General features: G+C 45.1%; 1 protein-coding gene across 1 annotated transcript in view; it reads right to left on the reverse strand.

Moving 5' to 3' along the window:
* The window catches only part of LOC147706613 (uncharacterized), a 213,740-nt gene that overhangs the window by 46,483 nt on the left and 145,842 nt on the right, over positions 1 to 21,415 (reverse strand). The window contains exon 3 of the mRNA XM_086929105.1: positions 17,880 to 17,945. Within this exon, the coding sequence (XP_086785231.1) occupies positions 17,880 to 17,945 (66 nt within the window). The remainder of the gene's footprint in view (positions 1 to 17,879; positions 17,946 to 21,415) is intronic.

The following is a 21,415-nucleotide window of genomic DNA, read 5'->3' on the forward strand; positions in this document are numbered from 1 at the left end:
CAGTTTTTTTGTCTCGCTGAGATAACACTCCACCAGTTGCAAAATCTGAGGTGTCAGTTTCCACATAGAATGGTTGATCTGGGTCTGGGTGCATCAGAATGGGTGCAGTGATTAAGGCCTTTTTCAAGGTTCGAAAGGACAACTCTGCTTCCGAAGACCACTCAATCTTTTTCCCTTTCTTTAACAACTGAGTGATAGGCGCAACCTTGGTGGAAAAGTCAGGAATGAATCTTCGATAAAAATTGGCGAAGCCAATTAAACTTTGTATTTCCTTCACGCTTTTAGGGGACGGCCAATCCTGTATGGCTTGCACCTTAGAATTATCCATCGATACTCCATCGGCAGACAGAACGAAACCCAGAAACTCCACCTTCTCCACGTGAAAGGAACACTTCTCAAGATTAACAAAAAGGTGGTTTTCCAGTAACCTCTGTAGAATGGCCCTCACATGCTCGACATGGTCCTCCACACAATCTGAATATATCAATATGTCATCGATATACACCACGGCTATGCGGTTTAGAAACTCCCGAAGGACATCGTTGACAAAATTCTAGAACGCCGCTGGAGCGTTGCTCAACCCATAGGGCATTACTTGATATTCAAAAAAGCCATACTTTGTCCAGAAGGCTGTTTTCCACTTGTCTCCCTTTGCAACCCTTACCAAATGGTAGGCCCCGCGTAAGTCTAACTTTGTATAGATTTTGGCCCCTTTTACCTGGTCCAACATTTGAGAGATATGCGGCAAAGGGTACTGGTTCTTAACAGTGACCTGGTTTAATGCTCTGTAATCAATGCAGGTGCGCAAGGTTCCATCCTTCTTGGGTCGGAAAAATAGAGGCGAAGACACAGGTGACTGAGACGGACGTATAAATCCTATCTTCGTGTATTCCTCCAAATATTCTTTCAAATATGTGTTCTCGGCCTCTGTTAGCGCATATATGCGGCTGCAAGGTAAGACTGCTCCCGCCTCCAACTCAATCTTACAATCATACTCTCTGTGAGGTGAAGGCCTTTCCGCATTCTTCTTGTCAAACACACTCGCTAGGTCCTGATACTCCTCAGGAATTACCTGCGAATCAACAATGCAAATGTTTACTGGAAGCTGAGCCAATTCTGTAGCTGGAGACCCTTCAGACTTGATTTTTAACTTGGAACAACAATTCTTTCGACAGTACTCTGAGGTCATTGTAACAGTTCTTCTCTCCCAGTCAATGACTGGATTATGTTCCGTCAACGACGGTAACCCCAAAATCAATTGGAATTGTGGTGCATCGATTAGATTAAATCTAATATATTTTGATGTCCCTGTAGACCTTCCAATTCCAAAGTTTCAGTTTCCTCGACGATAGGACCGGAAGTCAAATTGGTGCCATCAACAGCCTTCACCACCTCTATGTGTTTCTTCCGAATGGCCTTGATTCCAACCTCTTGAGCGTACTTCATGTCGCAAAAGTTACCAGTAACACCGGAGTCAATCATAACGGAGACTTCCTTGATTTCTTGCGTTCCGAACCTTACAGAGAAAGAAACAGTCAAATGTGGCGCTGCTGACTGAAGAGTGTTGATCAACTGTTGTTGTCCTTGAGTTGACTCTTCAGAACATCCCATCAGGGCAACTCCGTTCACTGATGGGATCTGTCTTTTAACCCTTGATTCATCTTCGGTTTTTTCGGACATTCTCTTACAAAGTGACCAGAACCACCACAGTACAAACACAAATTGTTCGTCCTCCGCTTCTCTTTCTCTTCTTTAGAGAGTGGCCCTCGAATTGAACCAATTTGCATGGGTTCCACCCCGGAACTAACTTCCAGTTTGCTTCCTTCAGACTTGATTCGATCAAGACGGGGTACGAACGTTCTGTAATCCTTCTTCTTCTCTGACCGCCTCTCGAACTGCTGATGTTCGATCTGTAGAACCAAATCAATCAACTCTGAAATATCCTGCGGTCGCTTAGGGATCTGCGCTAATGCATCTTTTAATTCATCCTTTAAGCCCCGATAGAATATTGCAGAGCGTTTACTATCGGGCCAATCAGTCTCTATGATTAATTTATTGAATTGAGCAATGTAGGCTACTAATTCTCGGTTTCCTTGTTTAAGGTCCAATAATTCGTTATTGGTGGCTTGATTAGCGGTTCTTCGGTCAAATATTCTTAAGAACTCTTTCTTGAACAGTTCAAAATGGTACAAGGCAGCGTCATTACGGGAGACTAATGGCAGGGACCAGGCGGCAGCATCACCACTCAAATAGGACAACATAATTGCGACTTTGGCTTGGTCCTCCTTAAAGACCACTGGTCGACACAGAAAATGTAAAGCACACTGGGTGATAACAATCTGAGCCTTATGTGGATCCCCATTAAATCGCTCTGGATTTGCTAAGGGAATGATGGGAGCTACCGAATGCACTACCTGGGTTGCTACCTCGGTAGCCGAACGATGTGTAAGATCCTGAGCTGGCAAAGGAGTAGTTCCTGCGAGAATGTGTTCCATTTTATGTTGCAAATGTTGCGGTTGTTGCTGGGATTTTTTCACCTGATCTCTAAGGACTCTATTCTCCTCCGCTGCTTGTGTGAGTTGGTTCTGTAACCCATCTAAGATTCCCGCTAAGGATCTGAGATCTATACCCTCGGCCATGTTGACTCAGGTGGTTAAGGGCACTTCAATCTGTCACGAAGGCCAGGAACCACAGGAGTCGACGTAGGTCCCAATGCCCCTCCACCCCAAGGGCCACCCGAAAGATATTCAAGGTAACCCCTGAAGCAGGGGGGAAAGGGGAAGCGGATGAGAGAGAGAGAGTGCCTGCTCTAGACAGCGGGTGACAACCTTCTGTACTTCGTCGTCGTCACCTTGGTTCTTGCGGGCGTGGTAGTAACACCTGCAGACAAACAGAACATGTAACCACAGTTCTACTAAATACCCAGTTACTTTAACCATTAAGTTAGAAATCTCTTACCCTCTGAACCTGGGCTGAAACCTCTCCCTCGTAATATTGGTTGAAAGTTAATTCGCCTGAACCTGTATAACATGGTATCATTAAAACACTATCCAACAGCTATAATGGACTCTTATGCATACTATGTATCTCTTGTTACCTTTTGACTGACAGGCGATAGCTGTAATGAATTTCAACTGTAGGAATGATTAGTTCTCTAATACTTCAGATTTCTGAACACCTAACTATGTGTCAACTAAGGAGGCTTGGAAGAACACGGATAGTTACTCCACTAAGGAATTCTCCAAGTACTATAAATTAGTCTCAGAACATGAGTGCGAGACGCACCAAAAGTCATACAGAATTCGCAACCGGTGTGTCTAGCAGCCGCTAAACTGAACACCGGAATACCTCACTTGCTTCTCCCTCGTTGCGCATGCGTTTATTCTTCACCGGCAAGAGTCTAGAACAGGAATTTTCAGCTTGACTGGAGTCGTTGGGGAAAACGTGGCGCTCGCTGGAACTTGACAGTTGAAGTACGCAGTTCGTTAATTGAACGCGCACTTTCTTCCAGACACTGTGCGCGCAATCAAAAAGACTAGACCGGCTTTTCGTTTCTAGCCGCGTCCATCTTTGACAGCCATTATTCAATGTCAAACCACTCATCTCAGTTATACATCTTTTGACAAACAATGAAGTGACTCGATGGTTTCTCCGCCACTGCAGATATTTGGACTTGATTCTGAATAGTCGATTTTTCTTGCTTGATTTCCTGAATGAGCTTACAATGGAGACGGAGGTCTTGACAATAGTCCATTGTCCATCACTGGGCTTATCACTCTTCTGCTGGTGCACAGTACGTTGGCCATTACTGGGCTTAGCGCTCTTCCACTGGTGCATAGTCCATTGTCCATTACTGGGCTCCGCACTCTTCCGCTGGTGCTTAGTCCATTGTCCATTACTGGGCTTAGTGCTCTTCCACTTGTGCATAGTCCATTGTCCATTACTGGGCTCCGCACTCTTCCGCTGGTGCTTAGTCCATTGTCCATTACTGGGCTTAGCTCTCTCCAACTGGTCCATAGTTTATTGTCCATTACTGTTTTGTTTTTTTGCCACATTAGACTGCACTAAGCCCAGTAAGGGACAATGGACTAAGCACCAGTTGGAGAGGCTAAGCCCAGTAAGGAACAATGGACTATGCACCAGTGGAAGAGCGCTAAACCCAGTAATGGACAATGAACTAAGCACCAGTTGGAGAGGCCAAGCCCAGTAATGAACAATGGACTATGCACCAGTGGAAGTGGAAGCGCGCTAAGCCCAGTAATGGACAATGGACTATGCACCAGTGGAAGAGCGATAAACCCAGTAATGGACAATGAACTATGCACCAGTTGGAGAGGCTAAGCCCAGTAATGAACAATGGACTATGGACCAGTGGAAGAGCGATGAGCCTAGTAATGGACAATGGACTATGCACCAGCGGAAGAGCGATGAGCCCAGTAATGGACAATGGACTATGCTCCAGTGGAAGAGCTCTAAACCCAGTAATGGACAATGAACTATGCACCAGTAGAAGAGCGATGATCCCAGTAAGAGACAATGGACTATGGACCAGTTGGAGAGGCTAAGCCCAGTAATGGACAATGGACTATGCACCATCAGTGGAGTACTGAGCCTAATAATGGACAATGAACTATTCACCAGTAGAAGAGCGATGATTCCAGTCAGAGACAATGGACTATGCACCAGTTGGAGAGGCTATGCCCAGTAATGAACAATGGACTATGCGCCAATGGAAAAGCGCCAAACCCAGTAATGGACAATGAACTATGCACCAGTTGGAGAGGCTAAGCCCAGTAATGAACAATGGACAATGCACCAGCAGAAGAGCGATGAGCCCAATAATGGACAATGGACTATGGACCAGCGGAAGAGCGATGAGCGCAGTAATGGACAATGGACTATGCACCAGTGGAAGAGCTATGATCCCAGTAATGGATAATGAACTATGCACCAGTAGAAGAGCGATGATCCCAGTAATGGACAATGGACTATGCACCAGTGGAAGAGTGCTAAGCCCAGTAATGGATAATGGACTATGCACCAGTTGGAAAGGCTAAGCCCAGCAATGGACAATGGACTATGCACCATTGGTGGAGTGCTGAGCCCAGTAATGGACAATGGACTATGCACCAGTGGAAGAGCGCTAAGCCCAGTAATGGACAATGGACTATGCACCAGTGGAACAGCGCTAAACCCAGTAATGGACAATGAACTATGCACCAGTTGGAGAGGCTAAGCCCAGTAATGAACAATGGACTATGCGCCAGCGGAAGAGCGATGAGCCAAGTAATGAACAATGGACTATGCACCAGCGGAAGAGCGCTAATCCCAGGAATGGAACTTCAGCGGGAGGACTTTGGGCACTTGCAATGTTAGAAACACTAGGAAGTTCATTCAAATTCACGCATATTTAGGAAATTTACAATGACATAAGTTGGTTTTGTGCAAAGCTACATAGGGAAAGATACTCATATAGAACGGGTTGGGAGGGGGCAAGTAACAGGAGTGAGCAGAAAACAACATCCATATTAAATAAAATGGACTTTTCATCTAAATGTGGCAATACAAAACCAGTAACAGACAATGAACTATGCACCAGTTGGAGAGGTTAAGCCCAATAATGAACAAAAGACTATGCACCAGCAGAAGAGCGATGAGCCCAGTAAGGGACAATGGACTATGCACCAGTGGAAGAACCCAGTAATGGAACTTCAGCGGCACTTGCAATGTTAGACACACTAGAAATTTCAATTCATTGTGGTTAAAAATACAGTATAAAAAGAGATCTCAACAAGATGAATCTGCGGTATAAAAAGAGTAAAATTTAGCAAAGATAGATTTCAGAGGGTACACATTGAGTTACGAGCACATACTGCCACTTTCAGAAAGGAACTTACTCGAAAGGTTAACTCCTCTTCCACAGTAACAATATTCCTATAGGCTACCTTGTGATTAATAGAGGGTAGAGTCTTGAAGAATGGCATCTAAGCTGTATTATATGTGCTTAATATTAGTTATGGTTTTTCAATTAATCCACACCAAGATTAGCTGGTAAAACAATGCAGGCTTGAATCTCAATCGCTGCACACTAATGTCGGAGGCTGGCTTAGTATATGGTGCTCACTTACGGAAGTGTAGCACCCGGCACTAATCCTTACTACCCTTATGGTGATGTTAGTGGTCTTAGACAACCTCCGAAAGCTCTCTAAGTGGTAACTGTGGAGAATAGCCTCCAGGCTTAGTAGAAGGAGCGTAAAGCAGCTTGTTTTACCAGAACGTAATCTTACTTAAGAACCACACAATGTATTTATAAAAATAGATATTTCTTATAAGACACTCACTAACACATACAAACGTCTCCAACCAGGAGAATTACACAATGCACACAATACTTTGCAAATAAAACAGGTAAGTAGCACAAAGACACAGTGGTCGCCAGGGGGAGACCAAACCATATACTAAAATAGTGGTATAAGAACCACGACTCAAGTCAAGACTAGAAGTGCTGGGGACCCACGGAAGCACCCAAGGTAAGTAACCAGGAACCCCACAGAAGCTGGTACAGTGTGGGAACATGACTGCATGCTCAATTTAAGTAAATGGTTAAGTCGCAGTTGCAGTTTTAAAGAAGAAGGACCCTTCCCAGCGGACCCTGAAGAATCCCAATGGAAGAAAAAATGTTGAAGAGCCACCCCACCCATGGATACCCTAGGAACCAGGATACTTACATCAGGGAAGCCGGGTGCATAGGTGCGAAGTGGCGTCGAAACCGCCACCAAACTTAATGGAGGACTTCAGGAAGATGCCGCTGGTAAAAAAGGGGAAAGTGTCTGGTGGAACCCAAAGGTGGATTCATGATGAGAAGCACCTGCAAGCAGAGGGGACAAAGTTCATGCCACTCAGAACAGTGACCAGGAGGCATGGATGGCGAATGCCTACCAATATCAGATGTTGCCGGAGAGTTGACAGTGACCTTGGAGTTGCAGCTGTGTGGATCAGGCAATGCTGTGGAAGACCAGGAGCTGTTCACAAGCTGACCCACTGCAGATGTCGAGAGTTGAGGGGTCGACGACTGTCTGGAGGACCAATAAGCCTTGGCAACTGCAAACAATATCGCAAGCAATAAAAGGTGCAGTGTCGGGATCAGCAAGGTCCAAATGACTCACCACAAGCACGTGAGTCAGAGTAGGCCCGAGCAATCAGGGGATCCCACTGGAGTAAAAAAGATCCTCAAGAGGACCTGCAGGCCGGAGGCACTGGAGTCGCAAGAAGACCTCGAGAAGCTCGCCAAAGACGCAGGACCACAGTACAAGAGATGTGGTGAGGAGGAATATCTTGGTCACAGGAGATGATTGAGGTTGAGGCTACTTGGAGCCTGAAGATCTCTGAGGAAAGAGAGCCAATAAGCATTTGCAATGGCAAGTTGGCATGGTGCACATGGGTTCGGTTCCTGTGGTTCCGACGAAGGATACTGGCCTAAAACTCAGTGAGAAGACAGTGCAGGCCTTGAGGAAGTTGAAGAACCACCACCTGAGTTGCTAAACCTTTCAGAGTCCATGGGAGCCCTGGATCAGCAGACTGGCCAGATTTGTTGCGGTGCCTGCAGATGTAGGGAAGTGACTCCTTCACTTCAAGGGAGATTCCTTCAGCTGTCTTGGATGGCCACAGGCCTTCTGAGGATCCTGTTTGAAGCACAGGCACAGACTTTGCAGCAGATGAGCAGGACTACGAGAACAGGAGCAGCAGTAGTCCTCCCAGTTGCAGTCTTGGTGCCCAGAGCAAAGTCCACGGATGTCCAGAGTGCCCAGATGGTCGAGCAGAAGTGGTGTCAGATCTGAATCTTGTTCCACGACAAATATAGGGACCCACCCACAGGTAAGCCCTTAAGTAACCTAAGGAAAGGGTTGGGACAATTCAATTCAATTCAAATGATCTTTATTCGGATTAATACATCCATAAAAGTACATACAGAATGAGAATACATTAGAAACATTAAAAACAATTCATACACATAAGACAATAATTGAATTAGGTTTTAGGTTAAGCAGCAAGATGACTTAAAGTGCATAATATAATTTGTAAAGTGCATAGTGCCTAATACTAAAGAGTATTAATTCATCAATATCCACAGTTGCCCAATATAAAAGTATCTCATAAAATCATTCAATATTATTACTATTTAGTAACTGATACTCGAGTACGTGAACCAACATAACTCTGTTATCCATTATCCAGTTTCCATGGTTGCCCTAGATTTTACACAGGCTTTTATAAAACAGCTAACAGAGTAAATAACATCATCCATATGCAGCATTTGCAAAAATTGTAGAGCAGGAATAGATTCCCGTAGATTATATTTACGTAAGATTGGTCTTAAATATTGACATGTATACAATTTGTAATGGCCACAAAAGAAGAAATAATGCAGTAGATTTTGTCGTCCACCTAAAGAACAGGGACAATCCAGTTCTTCTAAATTTTTATTGTAGCCAATGGGGAAGCTAAGCAAATAAACTAAGCTTCCCTCCCGGAACCTAAATAAAAGACTCCGGTTCCATCTACCTATTGGCAATGTCAAATATCTAATAAAACTGTTAGGATTATCAGCATCTGGGTCACAAATGCGTGAGTATTTCATGACCACAGGTTTACTAGATTCTGATCTCATCCTTTCCTCAGTATATACCTCCAAAAGTGCCCGTTTAATGCTGTTTTTATGGGCGGGTACAATTAAGTCAGGGGAACTAAATAAAGATCCTAGTCCCACCTGTTGCAGGCTAGTTTTGACTGCTTTTAGCCAAGGTATATGTTGAGATCTGTCACTAGACAAACAGTCAGATATAATACTACGAGTCAGTGTTGCTGCTGGGTTTAACCAGATTTTAATCCAAAATAGGGCAGGCCTTGACTTTATAAAATCAGCAATGTATGGCAGCCTCAATTCATTATGACAAATCAAAGTGGGAGCACAGGGGACTCCCCCTAGCACCCTCCTACAGAATCTATTTTCTGCCACCTGAAGGGCCGAGCTGTTACAATATCCCCATACTTCTGCACCGTAAGTCCCAGTAGGTCGACATTGGGTACGGTAGATGGAAAGAAGAGGGGTAACAACATCAGCCAGTTTCGGTTGGCGGAGGGATAGGATCGAGTTAATCGACTTGCCAATTTTGTTACTTGCAAAGGCTACATGTTGCTGCCATGAGCCTGAATTAGAAAATGTCAACCCTAAATAAGGAAAAGTGCTGGTGCATTTTAAAATATTATTACCCGATTTAATGGATGCAATGTTATACTTCTTTGGTCCACAATTCATTATAAAAGATTTTTTAAAATTGGTATTTAAACCAAGGTCGGACATGAAGGCAACAAAGCCGGAGATTAAAGTGCGTAATGCATTCGGCGTACGCCCCATCAATACAGCGTCATCCGCATAAAGAAGAGTAGTGATGGGCGAGCCGTTTATTATGGGGACATCCTTAACAATCTCACTCAAAGTGTAGCTTAACCTATTAATATATAAAATAAAAAGCAATGGGGCGAGTACGCAGCCCTGTCTAACACCTCTACTAATAGGGATGTCGTCAGACAGATCACCATCATTGTTAATTCGTACTCGTGCTTTTAGATCCCTATGTAAATAAGAAAGGAAATACACCAATGAATCGTCCAAACCATAATCAAGCAAAACTGACCACAACCTAGAACGGTTAACAAAATCAAACGCAGAACTCAAGTCCATAAAACCTAAATAAAGAGGGGATTTTTTAACAATAATATATTTAGCCATAATCAGGTTTAGATTTAAGCATTGTTCTGTGGTGCCCACCTTACTTCTAAAACCCAATTGACTACAGTGAAGAATATTGTTTTCTTCAGCCCAATCCCTTATCCTTCTGAAGATTACTCTTCCCAAGACTTTTAACGTATTGTCGATTAGTGAAATCGGGCGGTAGCAAGCGGGATCCGACCTATCGCCTTTCTTAAAAATAGGCACGATGACACTGTTCGACCAGGATTCGGGGATTGAGCTGTCATTTAGGTTATTAAATAGGTTGCATAAAAGAGGAGCCCAGAAATTAATTTCTGATTTTATTTGGTCGATGGAGAGACCATCAGGGCCCGGAGCTTTATTGCTAGCACTATCAGTGATCGCGTCCTCGACCTCAAATAATGAAAAGGTCAAGGGTTCATCACTGGGGGATGGATGGACAGTGTCTGAAGGGGTAGCTGATGCGGCATAAATTTGGGAGAAATGCTCTACCCATGCCTCGCCCGTTATATTACTGTTAATTTGGCTGATGTTAGAGCCAAATGATCTTAACGACTTGACTTCTTTCCAGAATCCCATTGAGTCCTTCAGTTTGGCGGTGCGCGTGAGTGATTCCCAATGTTTAATTACTAGGGTTTCAGATCTAATGTATAAGACCCTTTTATATTGTGATCTTAGTGTTCTCACAAGTTGAGGGTCCCTCGGGCTGGTGTTAAGTGCAGCCCTCAAATCCCTGTTGGCCCTAGAGCAGGAGGTATCAAACCATCGGGGTCCCTGCAAGATGTTCTGCCTAACAGGTTTAGATGATTCAATTTTAATTGCCCTACATAGATCACCAAAAGCGCCAACCACCTCATTGCCCGGACTTGTATGCGACAGGCAAGTCTCAACTGTCTCAGGGTGTTTTTTAATTACTCTGGAGAGTATCCCTTTATTGTCAGCTCCCTTCCATGCTAGTCTCAATCTATCAGTTGATAAAGCTAGGTTTAAAGGACCTACATCTGGTTTCGCTGCAGCCCTTGAGGTCTGGGGATTGTGTATGTTAACTTTAAGCGGATAGTGATCACTATATGCAGAACAGACGACTTCAGCTTTTAAGGTTATTTCACTTAACTCAGGGCATGTGAAAATATAATCAATCGTAGAAGCACAGCCCTGACCTATGAAAGTGGGGGTTGTTACATTATTTATACCTGTACCTGCAAATTCCATAGCATTAACTAAGTCATGGGAAGCTATAAAATCTTTCAATTCTGCCCCATTCTTACATATTGGGCTATGGCGATACAAGTGTGCATTAAAATCCCCTCCGATGCAGATACCATCGAAAGATCCATGCTTTTTCCCCCCCATAATTTCATCGATAAAATTAAACAATAATATAAAATTGCCATTTGGGCGACTAACAAAATCATTATTATAAAAGTTTATAATACATAATTTCAATCTGTTAATGTACTTGATGGCCATAAAACAACAGATACCTGGTGTAGGGATCAATTTAGTATGCACCCCGTATTTTATCTTGGACCAAATAGATAGTCCCCCACTAGGTCGACCCATGGGTGACGGCAGAGCCTTAAGATTGTGGCAGCAGAAGCCCTCAATTGTTGGTGACATGGTACTCCATGTTTCTTGTAGCAACAATATATCACAATTATTATCAACCCACTTAAGCCACTCTGAAATTTTCAATTTAGAATTTAGGCCAGCTATATTCCAGCTAACAATAGACAGTACTGAGTCCAAAGGCAAATGAGCAAGGGTCTGATGTTGTTTGCTCAGGGTTCTTTGAGGCGAGTTTTCCGGGGCAATCAAGAGTTCGGATACCGGAGAAGAATCGTCAAAAGTAGTCGAAGATGGTCAGTCTTGCATATCCAGGTCCGAAAGTGGTGCATATCTATTGTACATTTGTAATGGGAAATAGGGTTGGTGGAATTGCATAGGAGGTGGGCGAAAATGCACAGGTGGTGGTTGAAAATGCATAAAAGGTGCTGGTTGTGAATGCGTTAATGGCACTGTGAATTGCATAGGGGGTGGGCGAGGTTGAGTGGCCGGTTGTCTGTAGAAATAACTCAAGGGTAACATAGTTGCAACAGTTGGGATGGTTGAATAATTGCAATTTCTGTTTAGGAGGTTTCTTACTGTCCCAGGATTATTAAAGTTGAGGACTACGCAGTCGCCTTCCTTGTCCTTGAGTAAAGGGCCAACCCACGATACCCTACGCGCAGATATAATCTCTCTAGAGATATCGAAACCAACACCTTTGTGTTTAGTTAGCCAGTCTATGCTCTTATTCCGCAATTGCACCCACGATTCCCCCTGATCCTCCCTCAAAGGCGGGACACCTGCTAGAACCAGAACAAAAGGACAGGCATCCGGTGGCAGATGTAATGCTGGTCCTTGATGTTTAAAAGATTTAGTAGACCCTTGGGAGCCAGTGCCCACGTTGTTATTAACCGCTCACGGTTTTGGAGCTGCACTTAAAATGGTTGGGCCACTATTGTTGGTTGGAGCGGAGGTATTAGAAGTCGATGGAATGACAACTGTCCTAGGGGCAGGTATAGGAGTTGGTTTCGTGGATGTGTTAACCTTACTCATAGCTGGCCCCTTTTTAGTGGTTGTGGGTTTTACTGATAATTGTTCCGTCAATGGAGAGGCAGAAACAGAATTGCTTAGTGCCCCACCCGAGGTACTGGTGTTAACCTGTTTTTTTGATGACAATATATTGTTTGCATTTTCCAGCTCCTTCAAAAGGCGATCTGCTCTAACTTGATCCAAGATGATTGACCCTTTCCTTTTTGTTTCACCAGTTTTAACCAGGTTATCCAATCTATCAAGTCTTTTAAAAACAAGGAGGGACAATTTAGGGGTCCCTCCCAGAGGTGGTGCTCGACAGTCGGGAGGGTACTCCCATGTCCTTTGTCCAGTTTCATGCCAGAGTGGGAGACAACAGCTCTCTGAACTGGTTTGAACTGGAGTATGCAAGGAGGGCACCAAGTGTGATCTTCAAGCAGTCGCAGTGCTGCTGGCAAGCATCCCCAACCTGCCCCAATAGACTAACACCATCTGGGAGGTGGTCACACCTCCATGTGACAGGATATCTATTATTCTGCCTTCCCCTGCTCAAGCTTGGCTCAGCAGCAGAAGGGCAGAAACATGTCTCTGGTCAATCAATCAATCAATCAAACAATCATGCCATGGCGCTGGGGGGGTGCTGCTAGTGGTCGAAGAACCAGGTCTTGAGGAGTCTTCTGAAGGCCGGTAGGTCTTGGGTCTACCGTAGGTTGGTGGGGAGGGTGTTCCAGGTGTTAGCGGGGAGGTGAGAGAAGGAACTGCCACCGGTGGTTGCTCTTCGAATGCGGGGGATGGTGGCGAGGGCGTGGCTGGCGGAGCCTAGCTGGGGGTGGGGGAGTAGAAGTTGAGTTGTCTGTTGAGGTATGCTAGGCCGGTCTTGTGGAGGGCTTTGTGTGCATGGATGAGGAGTTTGAAGGTTATCCTCTTGTTGATGGGGAGCCAGAGCAGGTCTCTCAGGTGGGGTGTGATGTGGCTGCCGCGGGGGATGTCGAGGATCAGACGTGCTGAGGCGATCTGTATGCATTGCAATTGTCTTAGGATCTTGGCCGACTTTCTGCGTAGAGGGTGTTTCCATAGTCCATCCTGCTGGTGACGAGGGCCTGGGTGACCGTTCTTCTTGTCTCGGTGGGGATCCACTTGAAGATCCTGCGGAGCATTCGGAGGGTGTTGAAGCAGAATGAGGAGACGGCGTTGACCTGCTTAGTCATGGGGAGGGTGGAGTCGAGGATGATCCCCAGGTTGCATGCGTGGTCGGTGGGTGTCGGGGCTGTTCCTAGGGTTGTCGGCCACCAGGAGTCATCCCAGGCTGAGGGGGTGGAGCCGAGGATGAGGACCTCCATTTTGTCTGAGCTCAGCTTCAGCTGGCTGTTCCTCATTAATTCGGCGACGGCCTTCATTCCTTTGTGGAGGTTGGTTTTGGCGGTGTGAGAGTCTTTGGTGAGGGAGATGATCAGTTGGCTGTCGTTGGCGTAGGAGATGATGTTGAGGTTGTGCTATTAGGCGATGTGGGCGAGCGGTGCCATGTAGATGTTGAACTGCGTCGGGCTGAGGGAGGAGCCCTGGGTTACGTCACAGATGATTTCTGTGGCAGTGGAGCGGAAGGGGGGGAGGTGGACGCTCTGAGTTCTGCCGGAGCGGAAGGATGTGGTCCAGTCCAGGGCCTTCTCTTGGAATCCGGCATCATGTAGACGTGTTCGTAGTGTGCAGTGGCAGACCATGTCGAAGGCGGCTGACAGGTCCAGGAGGATGAGGGCCACTGTTTCTCCATTATCGAGCAGGGTCCTGATGTCATCGGTGGCGGCGAGGAGGGCCCAGGATGCTGTTCTCCTCAAGGAAGCGGGTCAGCTGTTTGTTGACGATTTTCTCGGTGTCCTTTGCCGGGAAAGGGAGCAGGCAGATGGGTCGGAAGTTCTTGAGGTCCTTGGGCTTCTTGAGTAAGGCTTTGATCTGGGTGTGCTTCTAGCTTTCCGGGAATGTTGCTGTCTCAAAGGAGATGTTGATTACTTTCCGGAGATGGAGTGCGATGGATGTGCTGGCTTTGTTGAAGATGTGGTGAGGGCATGGGTCTAGCGCTGATCTGGAGTGGATGGTGTTCATGATCTCGCTGGTGTCCTCGTCGTTGACGCTGGTCCATGAGAGCAATCGGTTGGTGCAGGTGGTGGTGGTGAGGGCGATGGTTGTTGGGGCGGTAGTGGTGTTGAAGCTGTTGTGGATGTCGGCGATTTTTCGGTGGAAGAAGATGGCCAGTGCGTCGGACAGATCTTGCGAAGGCGGAATGTCGTTGGTGTTGGAGCTGGGGTTGGAGAGTTCCTTCACGACGTTGAATAGCTCTTTGCTGTTGTGTGCGCTGTTTTTGAGGCGGTCTTTAAATGAGGCCCTCTTGGCAGGTCTGATGAGTTGGTTGTGTCTGCGGGTGGCGTTCTTGTGGGATGTGTAGCTGTCCGGTGTTCGTTCGCAGAGTCAGTTCTTCTCCAGTTTTCTGCATGTTCATTTAGAGGCCTGGAGGTCTTCAGTGAACCAGGTGGCTTTCTTGTTGGTGTGGCTGTTGGAGGGAGTCTTGAGCGGGGTGAGGGTGCTGGCGCAGTCGGTAATCCATTTTCTGAGGTTGCGGGTGGCGGTGGCGGGCTCGCAGGGGTCGGCGGGTGGACACAGGGCAAGGGTGGTGGTTAGCTGGTCTTCTGTGACCTTGCGCCAGCAGCTCGTGGCATGAGATGGGTGCGTTGGTGCGTGGTGGGCTTCCTGAAGGGAAATTGGATGCAGTGGTGGTTGGTCCAGTGGGGTTTGGTGGTGTGGTTAAAGGAGACTTGGGAGCTTGTGGTGAAGATGGGGTCCAGTGTGTGGCCAGCGGCGTGGGTTGGTGTTGTCACGAGCTGTCTGAGTCTGAGGTTGGCAAGGTTGTCCATCAGGGTGGTAGAGTTGGTGTCGTTGTTGTTCTTGAGGTGGAAGTTCAGGTCTCCCAGGAGGATGTAGTCTGTGGAGGCGAGGGCGTGAGTGCTGATGAAGTCAGCGATGGAGTCGCTGAACTGTGGTCAGGGTCCGGGGGATCTGTAGATGAGGGTTCCTCTGAGGGTGGTGTTGGGGTCGGTGTGGTACTGGAAGTGCATGTGTTCGGCGGTGCTGAGGGTGTGGTCGGTGTTGGTCGAGACTCTGATGGTGTCCCTGTAGACAATGGTGATTCCTCCTCCTACACCATTGGTGCGGTCCCTGTGGGTGATCTTGTAGCCTTCCAGAATGGTTTTGGCGATGTCGGGAGCTGAGGTGGGGTTCAGCCAGGTCTCCGTCAGGAAGGCAATGTCTGGGGGGTAGAATGGAGGAGGTCCCATAGTTCGACGGTGTGTTTGCGGGCAGAGCGGGTGTTGAGGAGTATGCAGCTGAGGTAGTTGGGTCCTTCAGTAGAATGATTTGAGGGCCTAGCACTGGTGAAGCTACAGTTCCGGCAGGTGAAGGGTCCTTGGGTGCGCTTCGGGGGAGGCCTGGTAGCAGGTGTGTTGTCGTCCGGGGTTGAGTGCGTGGAGGGTGCTGGCATCATAAGGCGCAGTCGTCATAGTGGTGTTTGCGGGGGCCAGTAGTTCTAGCGCTGGGCGTGGTCCAGGCGCGGGCGGGCGCAGACGGGCTTGCCTTAGGCACGCCTTTGGAGCGCCAGCGGGGCGCCCGCTGCGCGTGGCAGCGCAGCGTCCGCCATATAAGGGTAGGAGGGAGGGAGGAGCAGCTGGGAGGCGGGAGCGGGGCGGTCTATGGGCGAGCAAGTGGGCGGGCCACAGGGAAGCAGCGGCGGGAACGGGGGAAGAGCGAGGGTGCTGGTGGCAAAAGGGGGGGTTAGGGACACACAGAAACGAGGCAGTGAGGAGAAAATAAAATACAGTAAGGAAAACGAGTTAACTACAATATCAGGGGGACACAGAAGAAAAAGAGGCAGCAGTGATGAGAGATCAGCAGGCACTGAATGAAGGGGAGGAGCGGTGAACTCACGGCGGCAGCGGGGGAGACACTGACACAGCGGGGGTGCTGTGCGGCGTGTGGAGTGGCCTGACCTGCAAGCAGGGTCAAGGGTCGCTGGTCACTGTCTGGTTCTGGAAGACACGTACCGGGATCACTGAGGGCCTCACGGAGGAGCTTTACAGTGCATGGAATCATACCCGGTGTGAGAGGTATGATTACAACCGTTTTTTATACCAAACATGACAGAGTTCATTACAGCCAGTTTAGAGATTGTCATTGCTTAATGACACATGGCCCCTCTATATATTGTAATGGCTGATGCACTTACAACCCAGGAGAATGGACTCTGAAATTTGTAGGGGTGTCCCGCTCATGTAGGGGCACCCTCACACTTAGAACAGAGCACCTTGCCTTCAGGCTTGAAAGACCTGGTTTAGGGGTGACTTATAGGTTTTATGTGCCGTGACCTTAGATATAGGGAAACCTATATCTGCCGTAAGTGCTAGCACCAGCTTACACAGGCTGCAATGGCAGACCTTTAGTCACAGTTTGAGTGGTCTCTCATGGGTGACATAATACATGCTTTAGCCCATGGGGGCCCCTAGGGTACCTATGCACTGTGAACCTCTGTACCATATACTAGGGACTTATAAGGATACACCAGTGACCAATCTGGGATGTACCTAAGTACTCACCATAACTCATTTAGGAGAGAAAGCACATAGACGGAGGTCCTGATTGGCAGGGTCAAAGTCAGACAAATCCGAAACAGCATAACACCAGGCAAAAAGTGGGGGTAACTATAAAAGAGGAGTATATGTTCCTCCAGGCCTGGATACCTTATATGGACAAAAAAGGTATGTGGGCCTAAGCATGAAATACCCCAAATAGCCAAAAAAGGGTTTGGCTGGGGGGTAGTGGGGACCCAAGGTCTGGCAGCAAGGGGGTTAATTGCTCTGAAATTGTGTAAAAAAACTCAATTTTGTTAGGTGAGCCAGAAGACATTCCTGCCTAGTAGGGGCTATGTCTATTTACTTGGGAGGCCTTTCCTTTTCTGCCGGAGATGATGTTGGTTTCTTTGTGATTATATCAATTATAATGAGATGGCTTCCCTTTTCTACCAGGGACTCTGTCCTCTCCACTTATAATTGAGCTGTTCATTTTATGACTTAGAATAATTGGATTTCTGACTATGTATTATGCATTTGAGACTTCACAGCATATTTTGAGATTTTGTAATAAAACCCTTTAAATATTCCTGATCTAGAACACAGTTACTGAATGTTCCCAGTTCGTTATTTATACTTGGCTAAACTAATGTTAGGTCTGATAATGAGGATGGGGTTCTTTATTGATAGATCGAGGATTGAAGCGGAACAGCTAAAGGTAAAATTTGGGGTGATCTGAATTTCAGAGAGCCTAACCTTTGGGGTTTGGGGTGCTGCTCCCCATACTAACAGGTACAGCTCAGTGCTTGTCAGTCACCAAAGGAGACAAGAAATTCATGCTTCACCCATGACAATCACCTATAATCTGCAACACACAACCCTTGTTACACAAGAAATTCACACCAAACTTCACTCTGACCTACCTCTCTCTGGAATTGAGGCGACCATCATGTTTGAGGTCCGGATGTTATTTCCACCAGCTTCAGGCGCTACAAAGCAATCAGAAATTCTGTCTATGAATCCCTTGACCACTTGATTGTGAAGTGCATCACCAGGCCCTCTGATTTCATATCCTTGGAAACAATTTCCCTGCTCCACAAGAACCATTCCTCCTTTCCATCAGTCATTTCTGACCCAACTAAAGGTTCCAGCCTCTATCCAACCTAACAGTTCTAATTAACATTTACAACAGTTGTGTCAATGACATACTGAAAAATGTTCTCAAAAAGTAATCATATATAAAGAGTCTTTAAAGTTCAGGTGTATGGTTTGTCACACGAGGAAGTCACAATGGGTCCCATCACCAATCATCTGCTGTGCCAGCACCAGCTTCCGCAAGAAGGTGTCATTATCTGCTCACCTGGGAAATGAATATTTTTTTTAAAAAACATACTTCTTCATCCACTTGTTCAGAATGTCTCAATGACAGACTAGAGTTCGGCCTAATAAGCTAAACTCTGGTGAGACAATCCACATTTCTAAAATGTCTATTTTCATTTTATCTATCAGATTCTGACTCTCTTGTCAACTCATGTTGGCAAGAAATAATAAATGAAGACTATGCTAGTGCTTGGAGATCCTATTTAACGGAGAGTCACACCACTTTTAAGTTCCCGTCGTTGGAACACTTGGATAGAAACAACATTGTTTTAAAGCAGATGTTAAATCAATCAACTATGTTTTTATTGGATAAGGAAGCAATGGTAAAAAAAGGGATGTATGACGTTACAACGCACACTTTTACAATGCATACCTTTACAACACATTTTTTACAACGCAACATCCAATACAACGCATTCCATTACAACACATGCCATTACAACGAAATTTTAAAAACTACATTTACAACACATTCCATTAGAACGCATAATACCTTTAAAAATGCATACCATTACAATGCATAGCATTTCATTGCATGTTTGGTAAGTATTGGATAGTGTAGGGGTAAAAATTACTATTCTAACTCCAGCGGGTGCAACAGTAGGGTAAGTGTTGGATAGTGTAGGGGTACAAATTACTATTCTAACTCCAGGGGGTGCAACAGTAGGGTAATTGTTGGATAGTGTAGGGGTAAAAATTACTATTCTAACTCCAGGGGGTGCAACAGTAGGGTAAGTGTTGGATGGTAATGTTATGCGTTGTAATGGTATGTGTTGTAATGACTGCGTTGTAAAGACATGCGTTGTAGTGGTATGCGTTGTAGTGTCATGCGTTGTAATGGTTGCGTTGTAATGGCATGCGTTGTAATGGATGTTGCATTGTAAATGTTTTGTTGTAATGGTAGTGCGTTGTAAAAGTTGCGTTGTAAAGGTTGTTTCCCAAAAAAAGCATGCTTGGTCGGTTAATTAACGCTTTAATAAAACCGAGCCCCAACCCTATTTAACCTTCCATTCAAAACCGGTTTTAAGGGATAGATATCTTATGTTAAGATTTGGCCGCTATCCAACAAAGGATGGGACTCCAAGATGGGTACAACATTAGCCAACACAAAATTGCAGATTATGTGGTTGTGTCAATGGAATGCTATTGCATATTGTATGTATTTGCTCTATATTGCAACAAGAGAGGTAAACACTGTTAAAACCCATTATTAAGGAAATAGGAGTAAGAACGTGCTGCAAATCAATTATATTGTGCCTCATAGGTAATACCTACGCTTTAACACCATATTTGTTTAGGTTCATCCTTATAGCTGAGAAGAAACTGACCCAGGCTGATGTTTTGCCTGTGTTACAGGAATAATAAATGGTTATATTAATAGCCTTGTTGTTGTATTAGTATTGCTATTGCACTGGTGTAAGATGGGTGTCAGTTAAGGTAAACCCTTTCTGTTTGTAATTAGTAAAGTTCATTACGACCAGATATTAAAGTTGCCCGATATACCCAAAATGAGTCAAATAATTCTAACCTTAACTCGCTCCTTTAAAAAAAAAATGTAAGAATGAAGGCACGTAGGCTTTTAAAACTTTTTAATTATATTTATTTGGATTTATAAATAAGTCCTCCAATGGATAGTTTCCGAAATTTGTTCTGAAACATAGGTTTCCTTGCAAATTATCCTAATAAAATGCTGTTAAGCTTTGAGTACAGACATTGAGGCACTTTATAGATTAAGTTATTATTTATTATTATATATGATGTCCATATCAACTAAGTATAGCTTGTTCGAAGGGATTGCACAAAGGCACTTTAATTACTGGGCTGGGCCAGGCTGCTAAGATTGAACGCATGGAAGTTTTATTATTATTATATCGAGTGGTTACATAATCTAATGGACGAAATATAACTTTTATGACGTTTTATGTGATTTCAATGGTCCAGTATGGTATGTCAGCCATGAATTATCTTGAAATTGGTAATGCATCTGTTCAAAAATTCTTTTTGACAACTCTCTTTTAAGACTTTTATTCTCCATGATTGTAATGATTTTTAATAATTGGTCAACAGAGACTTACATACGACTGATGCACAAAGTGTTTACCATATTCACTGTTGTGGTTTCGGGCATGTTTCTCTCTGATTTTAAAATCTCACTCTAGCATGTAATGCTCTCTTCAGATTCTGAAATCCTCCAGCGAATCCTCCTCTTGTCAGTGAGCCCAGGTCTCCCTCCTTTTTGGCAGATGATTACCACAAAGCATCAGACAATGCACTTCAATATCTAACAAAGAATCAAGTATTGAAGAGAACCAAACTGACACATGTGACCTTATCTGTGATCATTTCCGAAATCACAAAATCCTCACCACCCCTCATCAATGACCTGAGAGTAACAAATGTTGTGGAGAGACAGTTCCTCTCCGCCTTAATCTAGTGTATTTATTATCATTATTCAGAAAGAAATCCATCAATAGTTACAAACTTCTGAATTTAAAAAGATTGATATGTCTAAAATGTTGAGACATTGCATACAGTGGGGTAAATAAACTTTGTCAAATTCTCAATAATTTCAAACAGACAAAACACTTTTACTACATTACATTTGCCTTTTAATTGCCTACTCTAAGCATTAACACTCAAATTTTTTATCCAATTCTAAATTATCCTAGTAAATATATGGCAAAGGAATATAGTGTATGTATTTATGCAACACATTTCTACCCAAGAGTAATGGAGAGTTGTTGACTATGCATTTTTCAAGTCCCTTAGGTTAGTTCCACATTGTACATACCGATTACGTACATTTCCTCCCATCCAAACAACATAATGGTATTACACAGGTGACCTTTAACCCAGTAGCTCACTTCTGTCTCTCCAAAATCAGGCTCTTGGTACTATTTCTTATTATCTGTGCCTGACGTACACAAAACATGTCCCCAAGCACAGTAGATTTATTCTGTACAGGGGTCACCACCTTTTTCATTCATGGCCAACAGCCAGCTGCATATGCTCATGTTTCTTTAGGAAAGGATTGGCAGGGGATTAGCAAATGTTTTCAACACATATCGATTCTAGAAAA

This window comes from Lissotriton vulgaris, chromosome 7 (assembly GCF_964263255.1).
Source record: "Lissotriton vulgaris chromosome 7, aLisVul1.2, whole genome shotgun sequence".
Classification (NCBI taxonomy): domain Eukaryota; kingdom Metazoa; phylum Chordata; class Amphibia; order Caudata; family Salamandridae; genus Lissotriton; species Lissotriton vulgaris.